We start from the raw sequence: 22,468 nt of genomic DNA, 5'->3' as shown, positions 1-22,468 counted from the left end.
GTGAGCTGAGATCGTGGCACTGCACTCCAGTCTGGGTGACAGAGCAAGATTCTGTCTCAAAACAAAACAAGCAAACAAACAAACAAACAAAAAAACCTGACAAAATAATAAAGAAATAAAACAAAGTGTAGAACTTTAACTGGGCAGCAGCTTTTAAATATAATATGTTGAAATTAGAGGTGGTGGCTAAGCTTGGGAAGGTACTGTTTCAAAACAAGATCTTTTTGGGACAAAATTTTTTTCTCTTGCTAAAACTGAAGGGTTTTTTTTGGTGGGGGGTTGTTGCAGAGATGGGAGGTTGGTATTGTGTTTTATCAAACAAATAAGGAAGTTTACTGGCTAGATAAATTGTGCCAGCCAAAGTTCAGTGACATCTCCCTCCCTACTCCCAGATCCACTTGATTTATTTCACACATTTCCCTCCATGCCTTTCATTCCCAGGATTTGTGGGGGGGGCAACACATGATATTGCACATTTCAGAGCTTCTTCCCCTCCTCCCAGAAAAGTGCATGTTTCCTTCACATGAATTCTACCTGGAGGATTCTGTGGCAGCCTTTGGAATGGAGGTGCTTTGCTGGTTCCTGAAGATCGTTTCCAAGTGACAGTATTTCAATTATATACTTGTTCTACAAAAATGGAATCATTTGGGAACAGAAATCCAAAAACACTCTGCAAATACCAACAGTTCCACAGTCAGGGGCCAGTTATCTCATTATGTCTTACCGCATCTCTTCCAGCAGGGCAAAGGGGGGAAATGGTCATTTTTAGTAACTGGTGCCAGCTCTGATTTTAGGAAGGAATGAAAGGAGGAGTACAGAAGCCCCATCTGAAATGTGGTCTTCAAGTTCCCACTGCCTTTCATCTGTTCTTGCCGTTCAGGCCCTCATCACCCCAGACACACATCTGAAGAGTTTCTGAGAAGTGCTGGAATTTTGTTAGCAAAACAGAAATTATTCTTCTACCCTTCCCACGAATCAGGAAGGACTTAAAAAGATGTGGATTAAAAACATTCCTTTTAACCTCTGCAGTGCTTTGCTAAGGTACAGGCGGTGAGGGAGCCTTGGGGATTCCAGATGGCATGACAACTGTGGGCATCACCCAGCCCAACGCCTCCCACCTAATTAACCGCCCAAAGGAACATACCAGGCCTAATGAGTTTTTTTAAATATAAGGTTGCAGAGGTATAGATGGCCTTTTATGAAACCTAGAAGTGGATTATATATGAACACAGATTTGCTAAAATCAAAATCACACCAGGGTCCAAAGCCATGAAACATGTTGGCTGCTTATTAAACAAAAAATGCTGTCACTTCATTTCATAAGCCTCCTAACTTACAATGTTTGTACATTTTTTGATAGGAATCCAACTTTGTCCCTTCTCTCCCTCACCTCCTGTGAAAAAATAAGGTTTCTCTTCAACTAAACGCTGGATTTATAGGACAACTACAATTCTGTTATTTCTAGACTACTACTCTCCCACAGTTCCTAAGTTAAACATTGCATTTCTGTACATAGTTTGTTACTACAATGTAACAAATTACACACAGAGCAAACTACATATGGAAATAATAAGGTAGGGGTTATTTTTTAAAGAACACTTATTGAATACTTAACAAAGGCCAGGTGCCTGTACAGTGATAAAAATACCAATGTCTCATAAAAAGAGTGATTTTTTTTTTGAGATCGAGTTTTGTTCGTCACCCAGGCTGGAGTGCAATGGCACCATCTCAGCTCACTGCAACCTCTGCCTCCGAGGTTCAAGTGATTCTCCTGCCTCAGCCTCCTGAATAGATGGGATTACAGGCGCCCGCCACCATGCCCAACTAATTTTTGTGTTTTTAGTAGAGACGGGGTTTCATCATGTTGACCAGGCTGGTCTTTAACTCCTGACCTCAGGTAATACACCTGCCTCGGCCTCCCAGAGTGCTGGGATTTCAGGTGTGAGCCACCACACTGAAAAGAGTGATTTTTAAAGTAAATTAAATGTTGTCCAGAAGTCGGGCAGCTGAGGGCTAAGCAGCAGCAAAAAAGACCAGGCCTGTCCTCCAGGCTTCCCTGACCCAGGCCTCCTCTCTGGCTTGGTCACGACAGATTGGGTTTTGCTCTAGTGGGTAATAAGCCCATGGTTCTATGACACAGGCTCATTCCTGGTTCTCCTCGCATCCCTGGCAGGTGGGCGGTGGCCCTGCTCCACTCACAGCCAGAGGCTGGAAATGTCACATCACTTCCTTTCACATTTTGGGGTTTTTTTGTTTTTGTTTTTGAGACAGGGTCTGGCTCTGTCATTCAGGCTGGAGTGCAGTAGTGCATCACGGTTCACGGCAGCCTCGCCCTCTGGGGCTCAGGTGATCCTCCCACCTCAGCCTCTCAAGTGGCTGGGACTACAGAAGTGTGCCACCATGCCCAGCTAATTTTTTAATTTTTTTTTATTTTTGGTAGAGACAAGGTTTCACCATGTTGCCCAGGCTGGTCTCGAACTCTTGGACTCAACTGATCCGCCTTCCTTGGCCTCCCAAAGTGCTGGGATTACAGGCACGAGCCACAGCAGCCACAGCACCCGGCCATCTTTCACATTTTGTTGGCCAAAGCAAGTCTTATCAGGTGGGGAAGTATAATCCTTTCCCAGAAAGAGGGCATTAATTTTTTGGAAAGTTTTTATTTTGAAATGATTGTAGATTCCCAGGAAATTGCAAAAATATACTGATAGGTCTCATGCCCTACACCGAGTTTACCTAATGGTAACATCTTACATAATTATAGTGCAGTGTCACAATCAGAAAATGGACACCGGCTCAACCCACAGACCCCATTCCAAGTTCAACAGTTTCACACGAGCTCATCTCTGTGTGGTTCTATGCGATGCTGCCACATGGCACGTTCATGAAGCCACCACCACAGACAAGACAAAGAACACGCCACCAGCAAGGAGAACTCCCATTTGTGGGCCACCCATCCCCTTCGCCCCATCCTGATGCTCCCCCTGCACCCACGAATCTCTCCTCCCTGGAATGTCATACCTAGAATCATCCAGTGTGTGGCCTGTGCGGCGCAGCTCTTCCATCAGCATCACGCCCTCGAGACCCAGCCATGCTGCGTGTTCACTTCTGATTGCTGAGACGTGCTCTGGGGTATGCACAGAGGCATATTTTCTGAACAGTTGAGAATCTAGCACTCTCGTCCCAGCTTCATTTTTTGGTCCTGGTGTTTGGTTTACAAATGGATCTTTCATTTTCTCAGGCAGTTCAGAGGGAGGGTGCTGAGTCTGAGCCATGTGGGGAGGGCACCTGGGCACCTGTCATCCCTCGCAGCCCACCTAGAACCTGGAGGAGGAGAGCTCCAAGAGGCATTCAGATGCTAGTTATTGGATTATTGCCTTTTTTCATGGAGGCAAGTCTGTGTCCTTGGAGGGCTGGGGTGGGACATGGGGGTGGGGGTCCTCACAAGCCCTAGGATGCTACCAGACTGCTCTGGCCCAAGGCAGAGGCCAAGATCCTGTCTCATTCAGGAGCCCTTGGGCAAGCCACGCAACTGTTCTGCTGTTTTGACATATGTTAGACGAGGAGAGTACATCACGCAGGTTCTAAGGTTTCTTCCAACTCGAATTCCATGAATTCAGGTTGGCAGAAGACTGAGCTCTAGGGAGGCCAGGCCCTCCCTAAGGAAACAATAATGAAGGTCATGTACTTTATTTTGAAAATCAGGCAAGGTCGGCTCCAGTTTGGGGGGAGGGGAAGAGAGTATATATTTTAAATCTACTAGGAAAATGCAAAAAGGGGAATGTGACAGGGTTCCTTCCCGTGTTATGTCACCATCTGTAATTAGATCCCACAGTCCAGCCCAGAATCATAATTCACATAACAGCGGAACTCATTTGCCAAGTTCCGGGTGTGTTTTGGAACAAACGTGCACATCTTCACTCCAAGGAGCTCTGCTGCCTGTTCTTCCATGATGGCACCTGAAGAGAACAAAGCAAATGAATCCAGAGAGTGACAGCCCAGCCGGAGCTCAGTGTGTCCTGAGCTGTGAGAGGGGCTCTAGGTGAACCACCGGTGGCAATTAGTTGACAATTCACAAGTAGGGGGAGGGAGCGAGTCTTCTTTACACTCCGTTTCACCTTCTCCAATATTTTTGCAATTTAATATATGTGTGCAAAACACACACATATATATGCAAAGCAAAAATAATTACTAAAAACTAGCATTTCCCAACGTTGAGCCAAGACTCTTTTTCAGTAATATCCAATCTTGCAAACACAGGTGCGAATGTATTCCCACTCCCTTTTGCCACCTCCTCCCAATTTCTCCCTGCCCTGGGCCCACCGCACACAGCCAGCTACCCTGTGACATCCCCGCAGGAGGTGGCATCCACAGCCCTGACTCCTCTCCTCTTTTCTCCTCCACACTCGAACACAGCAAGCTCTCTCAACTTCATCTTCAAAGTATTTCTTTGACGCCACCGCCCTCCCTGGGGTGCAGCAACAGCCCGCGGTGCCAAGGTTCACGCGCCCCAAAACCTCGGTCAAGTTAAAGCGAACGTCTTACGTCTTCAGACAATTTGCGTCCCGTCGCCTCGGGCTTCCGAAGAAAACCCCAATGCCCACGGTCCCCTCTGTTAGGCACTGGGGGCCTCCTGCCCCGACTCTGCCCTCCCGGGCCGCTGCGGCCGTGGCTCCTGACCCCTCAGCTCCCTGGGGCAAAGTGCAGGTGCCTGGGTCTCTGTTACTCTTCTCAGGGTTAGTGCTTCCAGTCTTTAGTCTATTTTATTATTATTTTTTTAAAGTATCCCCTGAAACTAAAATGCACACTCCATGAGTCCAGAGCGCTGCCTGCCGGTACACAGAGCGGTGCACAGAGTTCAAGGAAGCAATGAAGTGAATAAGCGCGCAGGCAACCGTGGCATCTGTGCGAACAGGGCGCCCCTCCCCACACTCCAGCTCCAGAACATCGAACAGCTCCCCGTGGCCCCACTCCCGGCCCAGCCCTGTTCCCAGCAGGGTGCCCAGGGTACAAACGCAGCCCAGAGTGACTGGGGTATAGCGTCCATAACAGCACTCAAGGGTGTGGACACCACAGGTGCCCAGAAGTAAAGAGATGGGTCAGTTGGTAAGGTTTCAGTTCTCAGATTTTTTTTTTTTTTCTTTGAGACAGTGTTGCTCCGTGCCCAGGCTAGAGTGTAGTGGCACCATCACAGCTCACTGTAGTCTGGACCTCCAGAGATCAAGCAATCATCCCACTGAGAGGTGAAGCCAGCTGGACTTCCTGGGTCTAGTGGGGACTTGGAGAACTTTTCTGTCTAGCTAAAGGATTATAAACGCACCAATCAGCACTCTGTAAAAACACACCAATCAGCACTCTGTGTCTAGCTAAGGGATTGTAAACGCACCAATCAGCACTGTGTAAAATGGACCAATCCGCACTGTGTAAAATGGACCAATCAGCACTCTGTAAAATGGACCAATCAGCAGGATGTGGGTGGGGACAAACAAGGGAATAAAAGCTGGCCACCCCAGCCAGCAGCACAACCGGCTGTTGTCCCCTTCCATGGTATGGAAGTTTTGATTTTGCTCTTCAGAATAAAGCTTGCTGCTGCTCACTCTTTGGGTCTGCACCAACTTTAAGAGCTATAACACTCACCACGAGGGTCTGTGGCTTCATTTCTGAAATCAGTGAGAGCACCACCCCACCACGAGGAACAAACACCAGAAATGCCACTTATAAGAAGTGTAACACTCACCGTGAGGTCCACGGTTTCATTCTTGAAGTCAGTGAGACCAAGAACCCACCAGAAGGAAGACACTCCAGACACACCACCTCTATCTCCCAAATGGCTGGGAGGCCCACATAACCACACCTAATTTTTTAAATTTTTGTAGAGATGGAGTCTTGCTATGTTGCGCAGCCTGGTCTAGAATTCCTTGCCCCAAGGTTTCCTCCCACCTTGAAGTTCTCAGATTTACTCTATTGAATTTTACCGTATCTGCCTTAAGTATATCAAATCCAGCCTGGTTGCACACACCTGTAAGTCCCAGCTACTTGGGAGGCTGAGGTGGAAGGACTGCTTAGCCCAGTGGTTTGAGGTTACAGAGAGAAAAAAAAGGTATATCAATCTCACCAGTAGGAAAAATCTTCTACATTAACCCAATCTAATGTCTACTCTGTAACCTTAGGCAATTCACTTAAACTCTATAGATTCTAAATTTCTCTTTGATAAAGTGTAGAGGCTGGATAAAATACCACTACTACTGATAATGGTACGTAAAAGTAACAGCTGGCGTTCATCAAGCAGTCACCATGCATCAGACCCGGTGTTGGGTACTTTGTGTCACTTAATTCTTTAGGATCCTTAATGGCAGAGTATTATCAGTCCTAGTTTACAGGTGAGGAATCCAGGGCACAAAGAGTTAAATAACTTGTTCACAAGTCACACAGGAGGTGGTGGACTCAGGATTTCTTCTTGACCCTTAAGACCCGAATAGCCACTGTCAGTGACTTTCATGAGATATGAAATGCAGCACCTACCTGTGCACAGCAGAATCTTGCCCCGTGTCAGGTACTTGATGGTTTCTGATGTTTTTCTGAGACATTCCTCCGAAAGATAGGGAGGATCTGCTATTACGATGTCAAAACTATGTGCAGCAATTCTTTCGGGTAAGTCCAATGGATTATTGTAATCATAGAAAATAAACTCCTCTCCATACATGGCAAATCTTTTGTCATATTCAAAGATATATACAGTAAAGTTTTCTCTGCACAGCTCTCTGAGTTTCTGGTAAACACTAGGGGCACTCACACATGCGACTCTAGGAGACAAAATGAACACACTCATGAAACATCTTTAATAGAGAGATTACAGTGTTAACAACTACTTCACTAAAAAACACACAGGTCTGAGTGCTCAGATTTTCTTACAGGAAACAATGCAAACTGGTGTAATAGTCAATGTTGAGAAAAAACTTTATAGTGTCTCATTTTTGAGGAATCTGGTACTTAAAAGTCTGTAACTTATAATTTTTTTTTTTTGAGATGGAGTCTCACTCTGTTGCCAAGGCTGGAGGGAAGTGGCGTGATCTCGGCTCACTGCAACCTCTGCCTCCCGGGTTCAAGCGATTCTCCTGCTACTGCTTCCGAGTAGCTGGGATTACAAGCACGTGCCACTGCGCCTGGCTAATTTTTTTGTATTTTTAATAGAAATGGGGTTTCATCGTGTTGCTTGGCTGGTCTTGAACTCCTGACCTCAGGTGATGTGCCTGCCTCAGCTTCCCAAAGTGCTGGGATTATAGGCCTGAGCCACCGCGCCTAGCCTATAACTTATAACTTTGAGATATGAAAGACTATAGTTTTTATAGTGAAAAATGTAAAATAGCAGGAACACATTATGACAAAATTTAGATTGAAGTTAACCCAAAGCCTAAATTTACCTATTATTTTCATGCTATGCCTTTGATATTTAAGTACTTTTTGTCCCAACTAAATACTATAAAGTCATTTTGTAATATTCATGATCTTGAAAGATAAACCCAAATAGCTCCCCAGCTCACTCCAGTTCTCCACAAAGATACATTAAAATGCGATCTCACTGCAGACAAGCTGTTCTGAATTTCTGCTTTGCTTCTTTATTGTATAAGGAAATTAAAGTATCTATCTCATTACAGCAGCCCACAGTTTATGAATGGGTAGCGTTCCAAGAGTTAATTGTGAAAACCAACTGCTGGCCGGGCGCGGTGGCTCATGCCTGTAATCCCAGCACTTTGGGAGGCCCAGGCGGGCAGATCACAAGGTCAGGAGATCGAGACCATCCTGGCTGACACGGTGAAACCCCGTCTCTACTAAAAATATAAAAAATTAGCCGGGCATGGTGGCGGGCATCTGTAGTCCCAGCTACTTGGGAGGCCGAGGCAGGAGAATGGCGTGAACCCAGGAGGTGGAGCTTGCAGTGAGCCGAGATAGCGCCACTGCACTCCAGCCTGGGCAACAGAGTGAGACTCTGTCTCAAAAACACAAAATAAATAAAATAAAAATAAAAGCAACTGCCGAAAAGCTTAGAAGTAACCTATACATGGAATTATTGAGTTGACTGTGATACACCTATTTTATTTTTTTTTTTTTGAGACGGGGTCTCACTCTGTTGCTCAGGCTGGAGTGCAGTGGCATGACCTCGGCTCACTGAAACCTCTGCCTCCCAGGTTCAAGTGATTCTCCTGCCTCAGCCTCCCGAATAGCTGGGATTACAGGCACCTGCCACCACACCTGGCTAATTTTTGTATTTTTAGTAGAGACGGGGTTTCACCATGTTGGCCAGGCTGGTCTTGAATTCCTGACTTCATGATCCACCTGCCTCGGCCTCCCAAAGTACTGGGATTACAGGCGTGAGCCACTCTGCCCGGCCACTAATTTTTTATATTTTGTTGCAGAGATGTGGTTTTGCCACGTTACACAGGCTGGTCTCAAACTCCAGAGCTCAAGCCATCTGCCTGCCTTGACCTCCCAAAGGAGGCGTGAGCCACTGTGCCCAGCTGGTATGCCTATTACAATGGAAAGTTCTGTGGCCATTTAAAACAGGCTGAAGCAGCCCTCTCTCTGCTGATAAGGAATGATCTTTTAGATATATTCAAGGAACAGAACAGTGTAAAGTATGCTTTCCTGGGAGTGGGGATATATGCTTATAGTTATACAGGTGACCTCTATCCAAGAGACAGTGACCATGGCTGCCTCATGGGAGAGTGCCTGGGGGACGTGGATACAATGGAGAAGAGATTGACCTTTTCTCACAATTCCTTTGTCACGTTTGGATTTTTATATGTGCATATATTGTCATTCCAAAAAGGACCTAATTTAAAAATTACGCTCAGCTTTAAAAATATGTGATACATTTCTTAACAGAGACAAGGTACCCATCTTAGGTACTCATGCCAGGCTAAGCAGGCTTCTCAGCCCAAAGACACTGCAGCAGATAACAGAACCAGTGACATCACATAATGCTTCTATGGAAACATGTGTTCCTGCTAGCAGGACACAACTCTCCCTGCACGGCAGCTCTGGATCAGTGCGGTGGGAGGGGGAAAAGAAGCTGGAGTACAGTGGGATTATAGCCTGACTGTGCTGACAGAGAATGAACTGCAACCAAGGATTATATACGCACACTATGAAAACATCTTCCGATAAAGAAGGTGAAATAAAGATATTTTCAGACAACAAAATTGCCTCCAGCAGGCGTTCCCTGAGAAATCCACCTGAAGGATGTACTTCAGGTAGGACAGTGGTCCAGGATGCAAGAAGGAATGAGAGCAGAAAGACTGGTGGGTCTGGTGGGGATGGTGGTGGTTACCTGGCAGCAGTGGGATCAGAGAACCTATGTTGAAAGCCCAGCTTTGCCACTTCCCACGGGGTGACCTTCTGCAAGTAGCTGAACCTCTGGTCTCAGTGTCTGTCTTTAAACTGGAGAGTGTAACAGGAACTAATGCACAGAGATGTGAGGATAGAATGAGATGACCCTGACAACACACTTACAGCAGGAGAGGGCACACAGTAAGCACTCAAGAAATGCAGTTCCTACTCATCTTTAAAATGATGACTCAGTTCCTATGAATACTGAAGTTGACTTTCAGATGAGATTAAAAGTTGCTTCCAAGGCCCTCGTATTAGTGGCAAAAAGGAAAGTATATGTAAAAGCAGTGTCACTAAGAAAAACCTACTAAACGACTACATATAATCAAAAAAAGAAAAAGAACAGTGAAAAGAAAAATGGAAGATTTCCCACTACCGATGGCAGACTGAACACATTCACGTAAATGTGCTCCCTCACGAAAGCCCACTAAAAACAAGAGTACGATTTCATGTTGTCTTATTTAGGAATACAAGAACAAAAACCAAGGGGCGTGTCAGCGGAGACTAAAGCAATCACGCTGAGGAAGCGGAAGAGCAGATGGGTGGGTAGTGGGGCTCGGCAGACCTGCAATGGCCGAATCCTGCACTGGCACCCGGAAAGCTGAGAAACGCCCTGGTTCACGAGGTGGCACACGCAAGGGCTCAGGAAGCCACAGAACTCGGTAACTCAAGAAGCAGAGGTGAAGGTGGGGCCAAAACTGGGAGGTTTCACTGAAAGGCCTATTTTAAGAAGCATTCTTTCTCAGGATTATCTGCTATATCCCAAAGCCTGCCTCCCCATGACGGTGGCAGAGAACTGGAGGGATGTTTTCTGGATGGGGGGATGCTTGGAAGGAGGATGCCAGGCACAGTGGATGATGATGTGCTGTGTGGAAATTAGGAGGATTAAGTTAAACGCAGTGGACGATGAAACTTCCAGCCTTTCAGTCACATGCCTCCAAGGATGATGTCAACTAGATGTGTAACTTCCAGTCAGGAATTAGGAGAACCTTCCCTGGACCACTGACAAAACTACAAGAAAAGTCTTAGACACGGGGGTTCCCTAAGAGAATGGCTCATTCAGATGCTCCAACTGTAGAGATCAAAGCAGGTGAGGCTCCCAGTTTTCGAGTGCCCCAGCCTTCAATGTCCACAGACACTTAAGGAACACAGATTAGATAAATATATCACATGAAATTAACAAACAGAAAAAGCATTTTGAGGTAAACAGAGACTATAGAGGGAAAAGAGAACTTTAAAAAATTCTGGGCTGGGCGCGGTGGCTCAAGCCTGTAATCCCAGCACTTTGGGAGGCCGAGACGGGCGGATCACGTCAGGAGATCGAGACCATCCTGGCTAATATGGTGAAACCCCGTCTCTACTAAAAATACAAAAAACTAGCCGGGCGAGGTGGTGGGCGCCTGTAGTCCCAGCTACTCGGGAGGCTGAGGCAGGAGAATGGCGTAAACCCGGGAGGCGGAGCTTGCAGTGAGCTGAGATCCGGCCACTGCAGCCTGGGCGACAAAGCGAGACTCCGTCTCAAAAAAAAAAAAAAAAAAAAAAAATGCTGTAATATCCTCAGAAGGATGAACAAGACACAATAATAAAGAAATACCCAAAGACCAAAAAAACAGAGCTGCAGACAATTCCAAGCATGGTAGCAGGTATGGTAAACTCAGTAGAAAGTTTAGAAGATAAAGTTGAGGAATTCTCCCAGAAAGTAAAGAGACAATAAATAGAAAAAGAAGAAAATTAAAAGATCAGGTACAGTATTCAAAGAAGTTCCAAAAAGAGGAACAGAAAAAAAAAGTGGAGAAAGAAATCAAAAAAATAATGTAAGATAATTTCTTAAACGGAAGGACATGTGTGTTGAGGATGAAAGGCGCTCCAGTACCCAGGACAACAGATAAAAACTCCACAGTGAGGCACATTGAATACTGGGGATGGATAGAAAAAAGCAAGTTTCCTATAAGAAATCAGAATGCTACTGGATTTCTCAACAGCATGTATGGAAGTTTGGAGACAATGGAGCAACGCCTTCAAAACCTGGAATGTGCTGTCCAACAAAACCATCACAATCAAGAGGAAGGGTAGGAAAACAGCATTTTCAGACATGAAAGGTTCTAAAAACTCCCCTCCTACGTGCCTTTTCTGTAGCAGCTATCGGAGGAGGTACGCCACCATGATAAGGCTGTAAACTTAGGATGGGGTACGGGAAATAGGGAATCTAGAAGGAAAGACAGGTATAAGGACTCCAGCATGATGATGAAGGGAGATACCAAGAAAAGAGGTGGAGCAAAACCAGCGTGAGACCATGCAGACTGGGACAGGTGGCAGAGCCCTGGGAACAGGTTTTTTTTAAAGAAGTTGAAATATGTTTGAACTTACTGATAGGATATTTAGACAGAGAGTTCGGGGGTTAATAAGGGATATGGATATAGAATACATTAAGCCTTTTAGAACCCTTTGGCTTTTTTTTTTTTTTTTTGAGACAGAGTCTTACTCTGTCTCTCAGGCTGGAGTGCGGTGGTGTGATCTTGGCACACTGCAACCTCTGCCTCCCAGGTTCAAGCAATTCTCCTGCCTCAGGCTCCTGAGTAGCTGGGATTACAGGATGCACCACCACGCCCAGCTAATTTTGTATTTAGTAGAGACAGGGTTTCACCATGTTGGCCAGGCTGGTCTCAAACTCCTAACCTCAGGTGATCTGCCTGCCTTAGCCTCCCAAAGTGCTGGGATTTCAGGCATGAGCCACCACGCCCAGTCACCATTTGACTCTTTATATGCATGCAAAGTTCTGATAAAAGTAAAAACCAGGCTGGGCGTGGAGGCTCACGCCTGTAATCCCAGCACTTTGGGAGGCCAAGGCAAGTGGATCACAAGGTCAGGAGTTCGAGACCAGCCTGGTCAATATGGTGAAACCCCGTCTCTACTAGAAATACAAAAATTAGCTGGGCGTGGTGGCAGGTGCCTGTAGTCCCAGCTGCTTGGAGGCTGAGGCAAGAGATCGCTTGAATCCGGGAGGCGGAGGTTGCAGTGAGACAAGATCGCACCACTGCACTCCAGCTTGGGCGACAGAGCGAGACTCCATCTCAAGATAAATAATTAATAAATACATACATACATACCAAATTAACGAAAAAGAAAACCTATATTCTTAAAACTTCAAAATGGTCAAACATTAAGATTTTCTCTTTTGAACTGAACTCTATAAGGATAAGAAACAGGTTATAAAATGTTAAAAGGAAAAGAGATAAGACCTTCCACAATGAATAGGTTTCTGAGTGGGTCTCTAAACCCAGTGTTGAAGCAGGTCTTAATCTGTCATGTGCTGCAAACCATGATCTACAATATTTGCAGATTATAGTTCAGACTTCTTACAAACCATCTGTCATCCAGAAAGGACATTCAAAATATTCCATTAGATTAGAAGCCAAAAAGAGAAACAAAATTTGAATCTCACCTGCCACCTTCTCCTACAGCTGCAATTGCCTCCTGTGCAAGTCGCAGAGCAGTTTCCTGACTATACCAAAACTGGCTCAACTGCTGTAACAGAGAAATGGGTTGATAACATTTTAGAACTGGCATAAGCTTTGTTCTTTTAATTTGTATCTACTATACCAGTGGACAGATAGTTTTAAAATTTTTTTCTTTTGAAAATTAATTTTTCTTTGAAATTACTTTAAATTAATACAAGCCCTTAATGAATGAATGGAATCCAGGCATTGAGTATCAATGGCTATTAACACCACAAAAGGAGACAACCAGTGTTTCTCCCGATAGAACATACCCCTACCTTTGTATGAGTTTTGCCAAAAAAAGAAAATAGAACTTGAATCTAAGCTTCTAGGTTCAACTAGCAATGAAAAGAATTACAAACACAGAGGATGGAAGAATGAGTTCACTAACACCAGAGAATACAATCAGCAAAATCCAGACTGTGCTCCTTGCCCACAGCCTCATCTTACCTTATGCATGTTTCCTGAATTACTTGTTTTTCCCTTGGGGGCAAGTTTGTTTTTCATCTTGCTCCTTCTGTTTCATGCTGATTGATGATTTTAGAAAAATTTTAGTGATCTTTAATTATCTATTCATAGTTATAAATTAAGCAGGAGTTTAATGGAAGAAGTAGCATGGTTTTCCTCTGCAATCATACAAACCTATTTCTCCAACAGGCCTCTCTCTTCCCTGAATGGCAGGCTGGGGGCAACTAGTTGCATGGGGCATGCCAACTGGGGGTTCTCTGCTTTAAAAATCTGCCCTGTGTGGAAACAACTCAAATGCCCATCAACTGATGGACGGACAGAAAAAATGTGGTACATCCATACAATGAACTACTACTTGGCCATAAAAAGGAACAGGGTACTGATATACGCTACATGGATGAGCGTTGGAAACATTACACTGAACGAAAGAAATCAGACACAAAAGGCCACATACTGTGTGATTCCATTTATATGAAATGTCCAAAGTAGCAAGTCTACAGAGACAGAAAGTGGATTAGTGGTTGCCAGGCGTTGGGAGAACTGGGGAATTAGGAGGTGACAGCTGAAGGACATAGGGTGTCTTTTAGAGGCAAAGAAAATATTCCAAAATTGACTGTGGTGATAGTTGGACCTATCTGTGAATTTACTAAAAACCATTGACTTGCCGGGTGTGGTGGCTCACACCTGTAATCCCAGCACTTTGGGAGGCCAAGGCGGGTGGATCACCTGAGACCAGGAGTTCGAGCCAGCCTAGTCAACATGGTGAAACCCTGCTTCTACTAAAAATACAAAATATTAGCCGGGCATGGAGGCACGTTCCTGTAATCCCAGCTACTCAGGAGACTGAGGCAGGAGAATCGCTTGAACCCAGGAGGCGGATTACTTGCAGTAAGCCAAGATTGCACCATTGCACTCCAGCCTGGGAGACAGAGTGAGACTCCATCTCAAAAACAAACAAACAAACAAAACCACTGACTTCTCTACTTTTAAAAGGTGAATTTATAGTATGTGAATTATATCTCAACAAAACTGAGATCTGCTTAAATAAGGAGAGCTTTACTCAGAGTATGGAGGACTTTTGTGTACTTCCTTCCTGAATGGAGCTGACTTTTTCCTTCTTTCTATGCTATGGTGGAGCTCTGGAGTTATCTTAGATTCTGTGTCTCTTTCTGGCTTTCCTACCCAAATTAGGGCATCCCAAAGCAGACTCTCCAGTTTGTTTAGTGAAAAATCCTCAGGGATTCAGCCTGGAGGTGAGTACCTCCGATGCTATGTATGTCTTCTGGATATGATCAGAAGGGGAAGAGATGTAGTACAAGAGCTTGGGAACCGCTGAATGTGGGTACGAGCTATAACACAGCCAAGCTGGGGCACACCAGCATGGCCAAGCAAGGCCTGGGTGGGGTACTGCCAGCTGAGGGTCCCCACCTTGCAAAGTGACCAAGCAGAAAAATCCTGTATCATTATCTCCTTATCTGAAAAACCCCATCTTCTGATCACCAACCAGCCTGATAGTCAGAATCAAGAACAGCTGTTCAAGAAAGCTGTTACACTGTTCTAAAATGTTCACTAACTGCTTTCTGTCTTAGCTCCCCATAGAGAGGTTCAGATCCCAAATGACAGGTGACAGAGATTCCGGTTTTAGGTGAGAAAAACACTGGACTAATGCACAGAGTAGGTTTCACATCAATACTTCCTGATGGCTGCGAAATGCCATTTACTTACCCAATTCTCTTCTATTATTCCAATGTTATATTTATCATCCTCGCCTAGGTCAATTTGTTGTTTTTGCTCAGCATAAAATTCCTGGAGAGCTGCTAAGGCGTGGGCAGAAAGCTGGGGTGTCTCGTCATCTTCCAAATCACTCATTTCACAAGTTGTTTATAACCTGCAGATCAAGAAATAAATGTTCTGTGCAGATTTTGTTTCCCCTTCCCATCCAGAAATGATTTTTTAAAAATTTTGTTTAACACCAAGGATCCAAACTGAAGTGAATTTTATAAAAGTAAACCAAAAATGAAATTCTAAGCCCCCCAGCCAACTGAATAAATCCCTCTTCTGAGGCCAAGTAAACCTGAAAAACCAGGCCACGGTGGAAGGACATATCTCATTATACTCTCCTTCCTTTGGAATTCAGACACACTGACCAGTATTAACATTAAAACAGAGATCTAAAGAGTGACAAAACAGACTCTTTGTAACAATAAGATATCAAATTCCAATCTGACTCTAGTATAGCACACACAACAGATAACAGGCCCCAAAAGAAGTTGAAGTATTTTATCCCCAATATCCCCAAATATATTTTCTGATTTTTTTTTTTTTTTTTTTTTGAGACAGAGTCTCGCTCTGTCGCCCAGGCTGGAGTGCAGTGGCCCAATCTTGGCTCACTGTAAGCTCTGCCTCCCGGGTTCACGCCATTCTCCTGCCTCAGCCTCCCCAGTAGCTGGAACTACAGGCACCCGCCACCATGTCCGGCTACTTTTTTGTATTTTTAGTAGAGATGGGATTTCACCATGTTAGCCAGGATGGTCTTGATCTGCTGACCTCGTGATCTGCATGCCTCAGCCTCCCAAAGTGCTGGGATTATAGGTGTGAGCCACTGTACCCGACCTTTTGACATATTTTGAAATGGCCCTGAAAAGTTGTCTCCTGTGGAGAAAATCTACATACTATAGAGAAGCCCCTTCTCTTTCCAGGTCTTCTCCGGACCCAGGAGTGATTAAGAGTCTAGCACCTTTTTCAGTCTGATAGAGGCATTTAGCATCGCTTCTAGCTGAAGCCTGCTGCCTGCAGGCTTCATCTACAGAATAATAAGAACCTTGGTCTCCAGAACCCCTTATCTTAATCCAGACACTCCTTTCCATTGATTCCAAGATAATAACTTAACTCTTTCAACCAACTGCCAATCAAAAAAAATTTTGACTCTACCTATGACCAGGAAGCCCTCCACTTTCAGTTGTCCTGCCTTTCTGGACCAAACCATTATATACCTAACATGTACTGATTGATGTCTTATGTCTCCCTAAAACATATAAAGCCAATTTCTTCTGAATAGTTTTATTTATATATACGTCAAACAAATTATGGCATATAAATCATGTATCGTATTTTGGCTAGCTTATATATACTCAGTATGAGAAACAGATGGTCAACATAAGAGTAGATCATACTGCCCAAAGCAATCTACAGATCTGATACAATTCCTAACAAATTACAAACATCATTTTTCACAGAATTAAAAAAAAATTCTAAAATTCATATGGAACCAAAGAGAATGAATAGCCAAAGCAATTCTAAGCAAAAAGAAGAAAGCCAGAGGCATCCCATTACTTGACTTCAAACTATACTACAAGGTTATAATAACCAAAACAGCATGGTACAGGTTAAAAAAAAAAAAGATACATAATGGAATACAATAGAAAACCCAGAAATAAAGCCACACACATACAATCAACTGGTCTTCGACCAAGTCAACAAAAATAAATAATGGGGAAAGGATATTCTATCCAATAAATGGTGCTGAGAAAACTAGCTAGCCATTTGCAGAAGAGTAAAACTGGACGCCTACCTCTTACCAGATACAAAAATTAACTCAAGACGTATTAAAGACTGAAATGTAATACCTCAAACTATAAAAACTCTAGGAGAAAATATAAGAAAAACTCTTTTGGACATTGGCTTAGGCAAATAATTTATGACTGAGACCTCAAAAGTAATTGCAACAAAATAAAAAATTGACCAATGGTAAAGCTCTGCACAGCAAAAACAACAACCAACAAAGTAAATAGACAACCTACAGAATCGGAAAAAATATTTGCAAACTATGCATCCAACAAAAGACTAATATACAGAATCTGTAAGAAAATTAAATCAACAAGAAAAAAAGAATCGCATTAAAAAGTGGGCAGAGTACATGATCAAAATAAGGCACACAAGTGCCAAGAAACATGAAAAAATGCTCAGCATCACTAATTATCAGAGAAGTGCAAATTAAAATCACAATGAGATGCCATCTCACACCAGTCGGAATGGCTATTATTAAAAAGTCAATAAATAGGCCGGGCACGATGGCTCAGGCCTGTAATCCCAGCACTTTGGGAGGCCCAGGCGGGCAGATCACGAGATCAGGAGATCAAAACCATCCTAGCTAACACGGTGAAATCCGTCTCTACTACAAATACAAAAAAATTAGTCAGGTTGGTGGCAGGCGCCTGTAGTCCCAGCTACTCGGGAGGCTGAGGCAAAAGAATGGCGTGAACCCGGGAGGTGGAGCTTGCAGTGAGCTGATATTGTGCCATTGCTCTCTAGCCTGGGCGACAGAGCAAGACTCTGTCTCAAAAAAAAAAAAAAAAAGTCAAAAAATAACAGATGTGGGCAAGGATATGAGAAAAGGGAATGCTTATACACTGCTGGTATGAATGTAAGTTAGTTAATCCTATGGAAAACAAAAAGACCCCTGTACTAGTCTGTTTATTGCAGGACTATTCACAATAGTAAAGCCATGGAATCAACATAAGTGTCCTATCAAAGATGGGCTGGATAAAGAAAATGTGGTACATATACACCATGGATTAGTACACAGCCATAAAAAAGAGTGAAATCATGTCCTTTGCAGCAACATGGATGCAGCTAGAGGCTATTATCCTTCGTGAAATAAAAGAGAAACAGAAAACCAAATACCACATGCTCTTACTTGTAGATGGGAGCTAAACAATGGGTACAGGTGGACATAAAGACAGAAATAATAGATACCAGGGACTCCAAAAGAGGAGCAGGAAAGAGTAGGGGAAGGATTGAAAAAACTACCTATCAGATACTATGTTCAATATTGGGTGATGGGTTCACTAGAAACCCAAACTCCATCATCACCCAATATACCCATGTGAAAAACCTGCACATGTATGCCCTGAATCTAAAATTTAAAATAAAAATAAAACATTTTTTTAAAATATACATATTCTAAAAAATAAAAATTTAAAAATTCACAGACAAAACAAATACATCGAAATAATGGACATACTTAATGCTGATGAGAATGTAGTGATATTGGTATACTATCTAATTTAGATAACAATTTAAATTGGCATAATCTTTTGGAAAGGAATCTGATAATTTGGACATAAATATTTCTACTTTCTACACCAATTCTCATTCCTAAGCTTTCTACTCTGAAATAATCACAGATTCACAGGAAGTTGCAAAAATAATGGAGGTCCATCCCATGTATCCTTCCACCTATTTTTCCACAATGGTAACAACTTATATAACTACAATACAATGTCAAACCAGGAAATGAACAGTACAATCCACAGAGCTCATTTAGTTCAACAGTTTTACACACATTTATTTGCACATGTATGCACATGTGTATAGTTCTAGATAATGCTATCACTGTAGATTCATGAAAACACTTCCTTGGATAAGAGACAGAATATACCAGCACTACAGAGATGAGTTGTACTACCTTTTTAAAGTCATTCCCATCCTCTCCCACCTCACCCTCCATTCCTAACCCCTGGAGAGCATGAATTTGTTCTCCATTTCAATAATTTTGTCACTTCAAGAATTTTAGATAAATGGAATCATACATTACACAACTTGAGATTGTCATTTTTCACTCAGCATGGTTTAAAATTTACCCAGGATGTTCTGTGTATCAATAATTCATTTCTTTTTATTGCTGAGTAGTAATCCATAGTATGGCCACACTTTACTTAACCATTCACCCCCTAAAACATTTGGGCTGTTTCCAATTTTAAGCAATTACAAATAGAGCTGTTGTGAACATTCCCGTATAATGTATAGGAATATTCATTTTCATTTCTCTGGATAAATGCTCAAGAGTATGATGTTGGATTTTATGGTTAGAGTGTGTGTATTTTGAGGACATCAAAAAATTTATTTCATGATGATAAATTAAAAGAGAGTTTTATCAAATGAAGAACTGAATCCCTGTACTATGTGGTTTACTGTGGCCAGAAAAGTCAGGGTTCTCTTTGCAATCATGTAGTTTGTTTTTGAAATGCCTATTGAAGTGAAATGTGCAAATTTTAGAACATCCTTATTGAGATCTAATTCATATACCATACAATTCATCTATTTAAAGTGTACAATTCAGGTGGAATGTGGGAGGCTGGGGCAGGAGGATCACTTGGGCCTAGGAGATTGAGGCCAGCCTGGGCAATACAGTGAGACCTTGTCTCTAAAAAATGTTTTTTAAAAATTAGCTGAGTGTGATGGCATGTGCCTGTAGACCCAGCTACATGGGAGGCTGAGGTGGGAGGATCGCTTAAGTCCGGAGACATAGGATACAGTGAGTCAAGATCATACCACTGTACTCCAGCCTGAGTAACAGAATGAGAACCTGTGTCAAAAAAAAAAAAAGATAAAAAAATAAAGTGTATAATTCAGTGACTTTTAGTATATTCAGAGTTGTGCAACCATCACTATAATCACATTTTAGAACATTTTCAAAACTCCCAAGAGTTTTGCTCTTTTTTTTTTGCCATACCTTATTAGCGTGCATCCCTATCTCCCCATCCACACTTAGCCCTAGGCAACCACTAATCTACTTTGTCGGTATGTATTTGGTTACTCTGCACATAACAAAATCCCATGTACAAATGGAATCATACAATATGTAGTCTTTTGTAAATAGTTCTGTTTAGTTTTGTAAGTAACTGCCAAACATTTTTCTTGAGTGTCTGTACCATTTTACATTTCCTCTAGCAGTATCTGAGAGATCCAGTTCCTTTGCATCCTCACCAGGATTTGGTATTTATTTTAGCTGCCTCAATGTGTGTGTAGTGCTAGCTTCCGGTAGTGTTAATTCACATTTCCTGAATGCTTAATGTTGAACGTGTTCTCATATTTCTGCCATCTCTTTTTATCTCTGGTAAAATTTCTGCTCATCTCTCTTGCTATAGCTCAATATATCATTTTCTTTTATGGATCTTGTATTTGGTGCTAAGGATTTGTCAACCACTGAGTCCCAAAGAAGTTTTGTTTTTTGTTTGAGATGGAGACTCACTCTGTCTCACAGGCTGGAGTGCAGTGGCGCAATCTTGGCTCCCTGCAACTTCTGCCTCCCGGGTTCAAGTGAATCTCTTGCCTCAGCCTCCTGAGTAGCTAGGATCACAGGCATGTGCCACGACGACCAGCTAATTTTTGTATTTTTAGTCGAGATGGGGTTTTGCCATGTTGGCCAGGCTGGTCTCAAACTCCTGACGTCAGGTGATCTGCTCGCCTTGGCCTCCCAAAGTGCTGGTATTACAAGTGTGAGCCACCATGTTTGGCCCCAAAGACGTTTTATAAAACTTTTTCTATTATGCTTCACATAAAAGTTTTAGGTCAGGTTCTTTTTTGTTGTTGTTATTGTGTGCGGATGTACAAATTGCTCCAACATTTGTTGAGGAGGCTATTTTTGAAATTGCATTTTCACCTTTGTCAAAAATCAGTTAGGGACATTTGTATAGGTCTATTTCTGGGTTCTCTGTTCTGTCCCACTGATCTGGGTCTACTGAAAATACCATTCTTGATGACTGAAGTTGAATATTGAGTCTTAAAATCAGTTGGCATGTTTCTTCGTATTTTACTCTTCTTATTCAAAAAATGTTTTAATCTAGTTCCTTTGCCTTTCTCTACAAAGTTTAAAATAAGCTTATGTATAGCTATAAAAAAAAAAATTCTTCCTGGGAATTTGATAAACATTGTGTTAAAACTGTATATCAATTTAGAGAGGATTGGTATCTTTATTTTTGGGGGGGTCTTCCAATCCATAAAACATAAAACATAGCACATCTCTCAATTTACTTAGTTCATCTTTGATTTATTTAATCAGTCTTTTTTTTTTTTTTTTTTTTTTTTGAGACAGAGTCTTGCTCTGTTGCCCAGGCTGGAGTGCAGTGGCGCGATCTCGGCTCACTGCAAGCTCCACCTCCTGGGTTCATGCCATTCTCCTGCCTTAGCCTCCCGAGTAGCTGGGACTGCAAGCACCCCTGCCACGACCCCAGCTAATTTTTTGTATTTTTAGTAGAGATGGGGTTTCACTGTGTTAGCCAGGATGGTCTCGATCTCCTGACCTCGTGATCTGCCCACCTCAGCCTCCCAAAGTGCTGGGATTACAGACATGAGCCACTGCTCCCAGCCTCATCAGTCTTTTATAATTTTCAACACACAGGTACCGCACTTGTTTTGTTAGATTTATATCAATTTCATTTCAGGGAGCAGGGAGACGTGGCAATGGTAAATGAATTTTTTCAAATTTGATTCAATGTGTTAAATGTTAATATATAAAAATACTGATTTTTGTGTTTTGCTCTATCCTGTAATAATGATGAACTCTTACATTATTTCTAGTAGATCCTTTAGAGACTCCTTGGGATTTTATACTTAGAAAATCATCTCTGGCCGGGTGTGGTGGTTCATGCCTGTAATCCCAGCACTTTGGGAGGCTGAGGTGGGCGGATCACCTGAGGTCGGGAGTTCAAGACCAGCCTGACCAACATAGAGAAACCCTCTCTCTACTTAAAATACAAAATTGGCTGGACGTGGTGGCACATGCCTATAATCCCAGCTATTTGGGAGGCTGAGGCAGGAGAATCACTTGAACCCGGGAGGCGGAGGTTGTGGTGAGCCGAGATCGCGCCATTGCACTCCAGCCTGGGCAACGAGAGGGAAACTCCACCTCAAAAAAGAAAAGAAAATCATCTCTGAAATCAGGAATCATTTTATTTATTCCTTTCCAATTTAGATACCATTTATTTCCTTTTCTTGCCTTATTGCACTGGCTAGGACTTTTTTTTTTTTTTTTTTAATTTGAGACAGAGTCTTTCTTTGTCACCAGGCTGGAGTGCAATGGTGTGTTCTCGGCTCACTGCAACCTCCACCTCCTGGATTCAAGTGATTCTCCCTGCTTCAGCATCCCGAGTAGCTGGGATTACAGGTGCCTGCCACCACACCCAGCTACTTTTTTTTTTTTGCATTTTTACTAGAGACGGGGTTTCGCCATGTTGGTCAGGCTGGTCTTGAACTCCTAACCTGAAGTGATCCACCCACCTTGGCCTCTCAAAGTGCTGGATTACAGGCATGAACCATCGTGCCCGGCCAGGACTTCT

The 22,468-nt window shown here is 43.0% G+C and overlaps 1 protein-coding gene across 29 annotated transcripts in view; it reads right to left on the bottom strand.

Moving 5' to 3' along the window:
• The window catches only part of EEF1AKMT1 (EEF1A lysine methyltransferase 1), a 98,701-nt gene that overhangs the window by 64,536 nt on the left and 11,697 nt on the right, over nucleotides 1-22,468 (bottom strand). For 19 of the 29 annotated variants that reach the window (XM_077973745.1, XM_077973743.1, XM_077973747.1 and 16 more), the window contains exons 2-4: nucleotides 15,075-15,237; nucleotides 12,827-12,909; nucleotides 6,520-6,800 (exon numbers count right to left, since the gene is read on the bottom strand). In XM_077973745.1, coding sequence (XP_077829871.1) covers nucleotides 6,520-6,800; nucleotides 12,827-12,909; nucleotides 15,075-15,218 — 508 coding nt within the window. In that variant the 5' untranslated portion in view covers nucleotides 15,219-15,237. Of the gene's footprint in view, nucleotides 1-3,018; nucleotides 5,298-6,519; nucleotides 6,801-12,826; nucleotides 12,910-15,074; nucleotides 15,238-22,468 lie in introns of those variants that run through there. The other 10 variants (XM_077973728.1, XM_077973730.1, XM_077973729.1 and 7 more) reach the window with 2 other exon arrangements.

Source organism: Macaca mulatta, chromosome 17 (assembly GCF_049350105.2).
Source record: "Macaca mulatta isolate MMU2019108-1 chromosome 17, T2T-MMU8v2.0, whole genome shotgun sequence".
NCBI lineage: Eukaryota > Metazoa > Chordata > Mammalia > Primates > Cercopithecidae > Macaca > Macaca mulatta.
The sequence above is the reverse complement of the archived record's forward strand: the minus strand, read 5'-3'. Positions and strand labels throughout refer to the sequence as shown.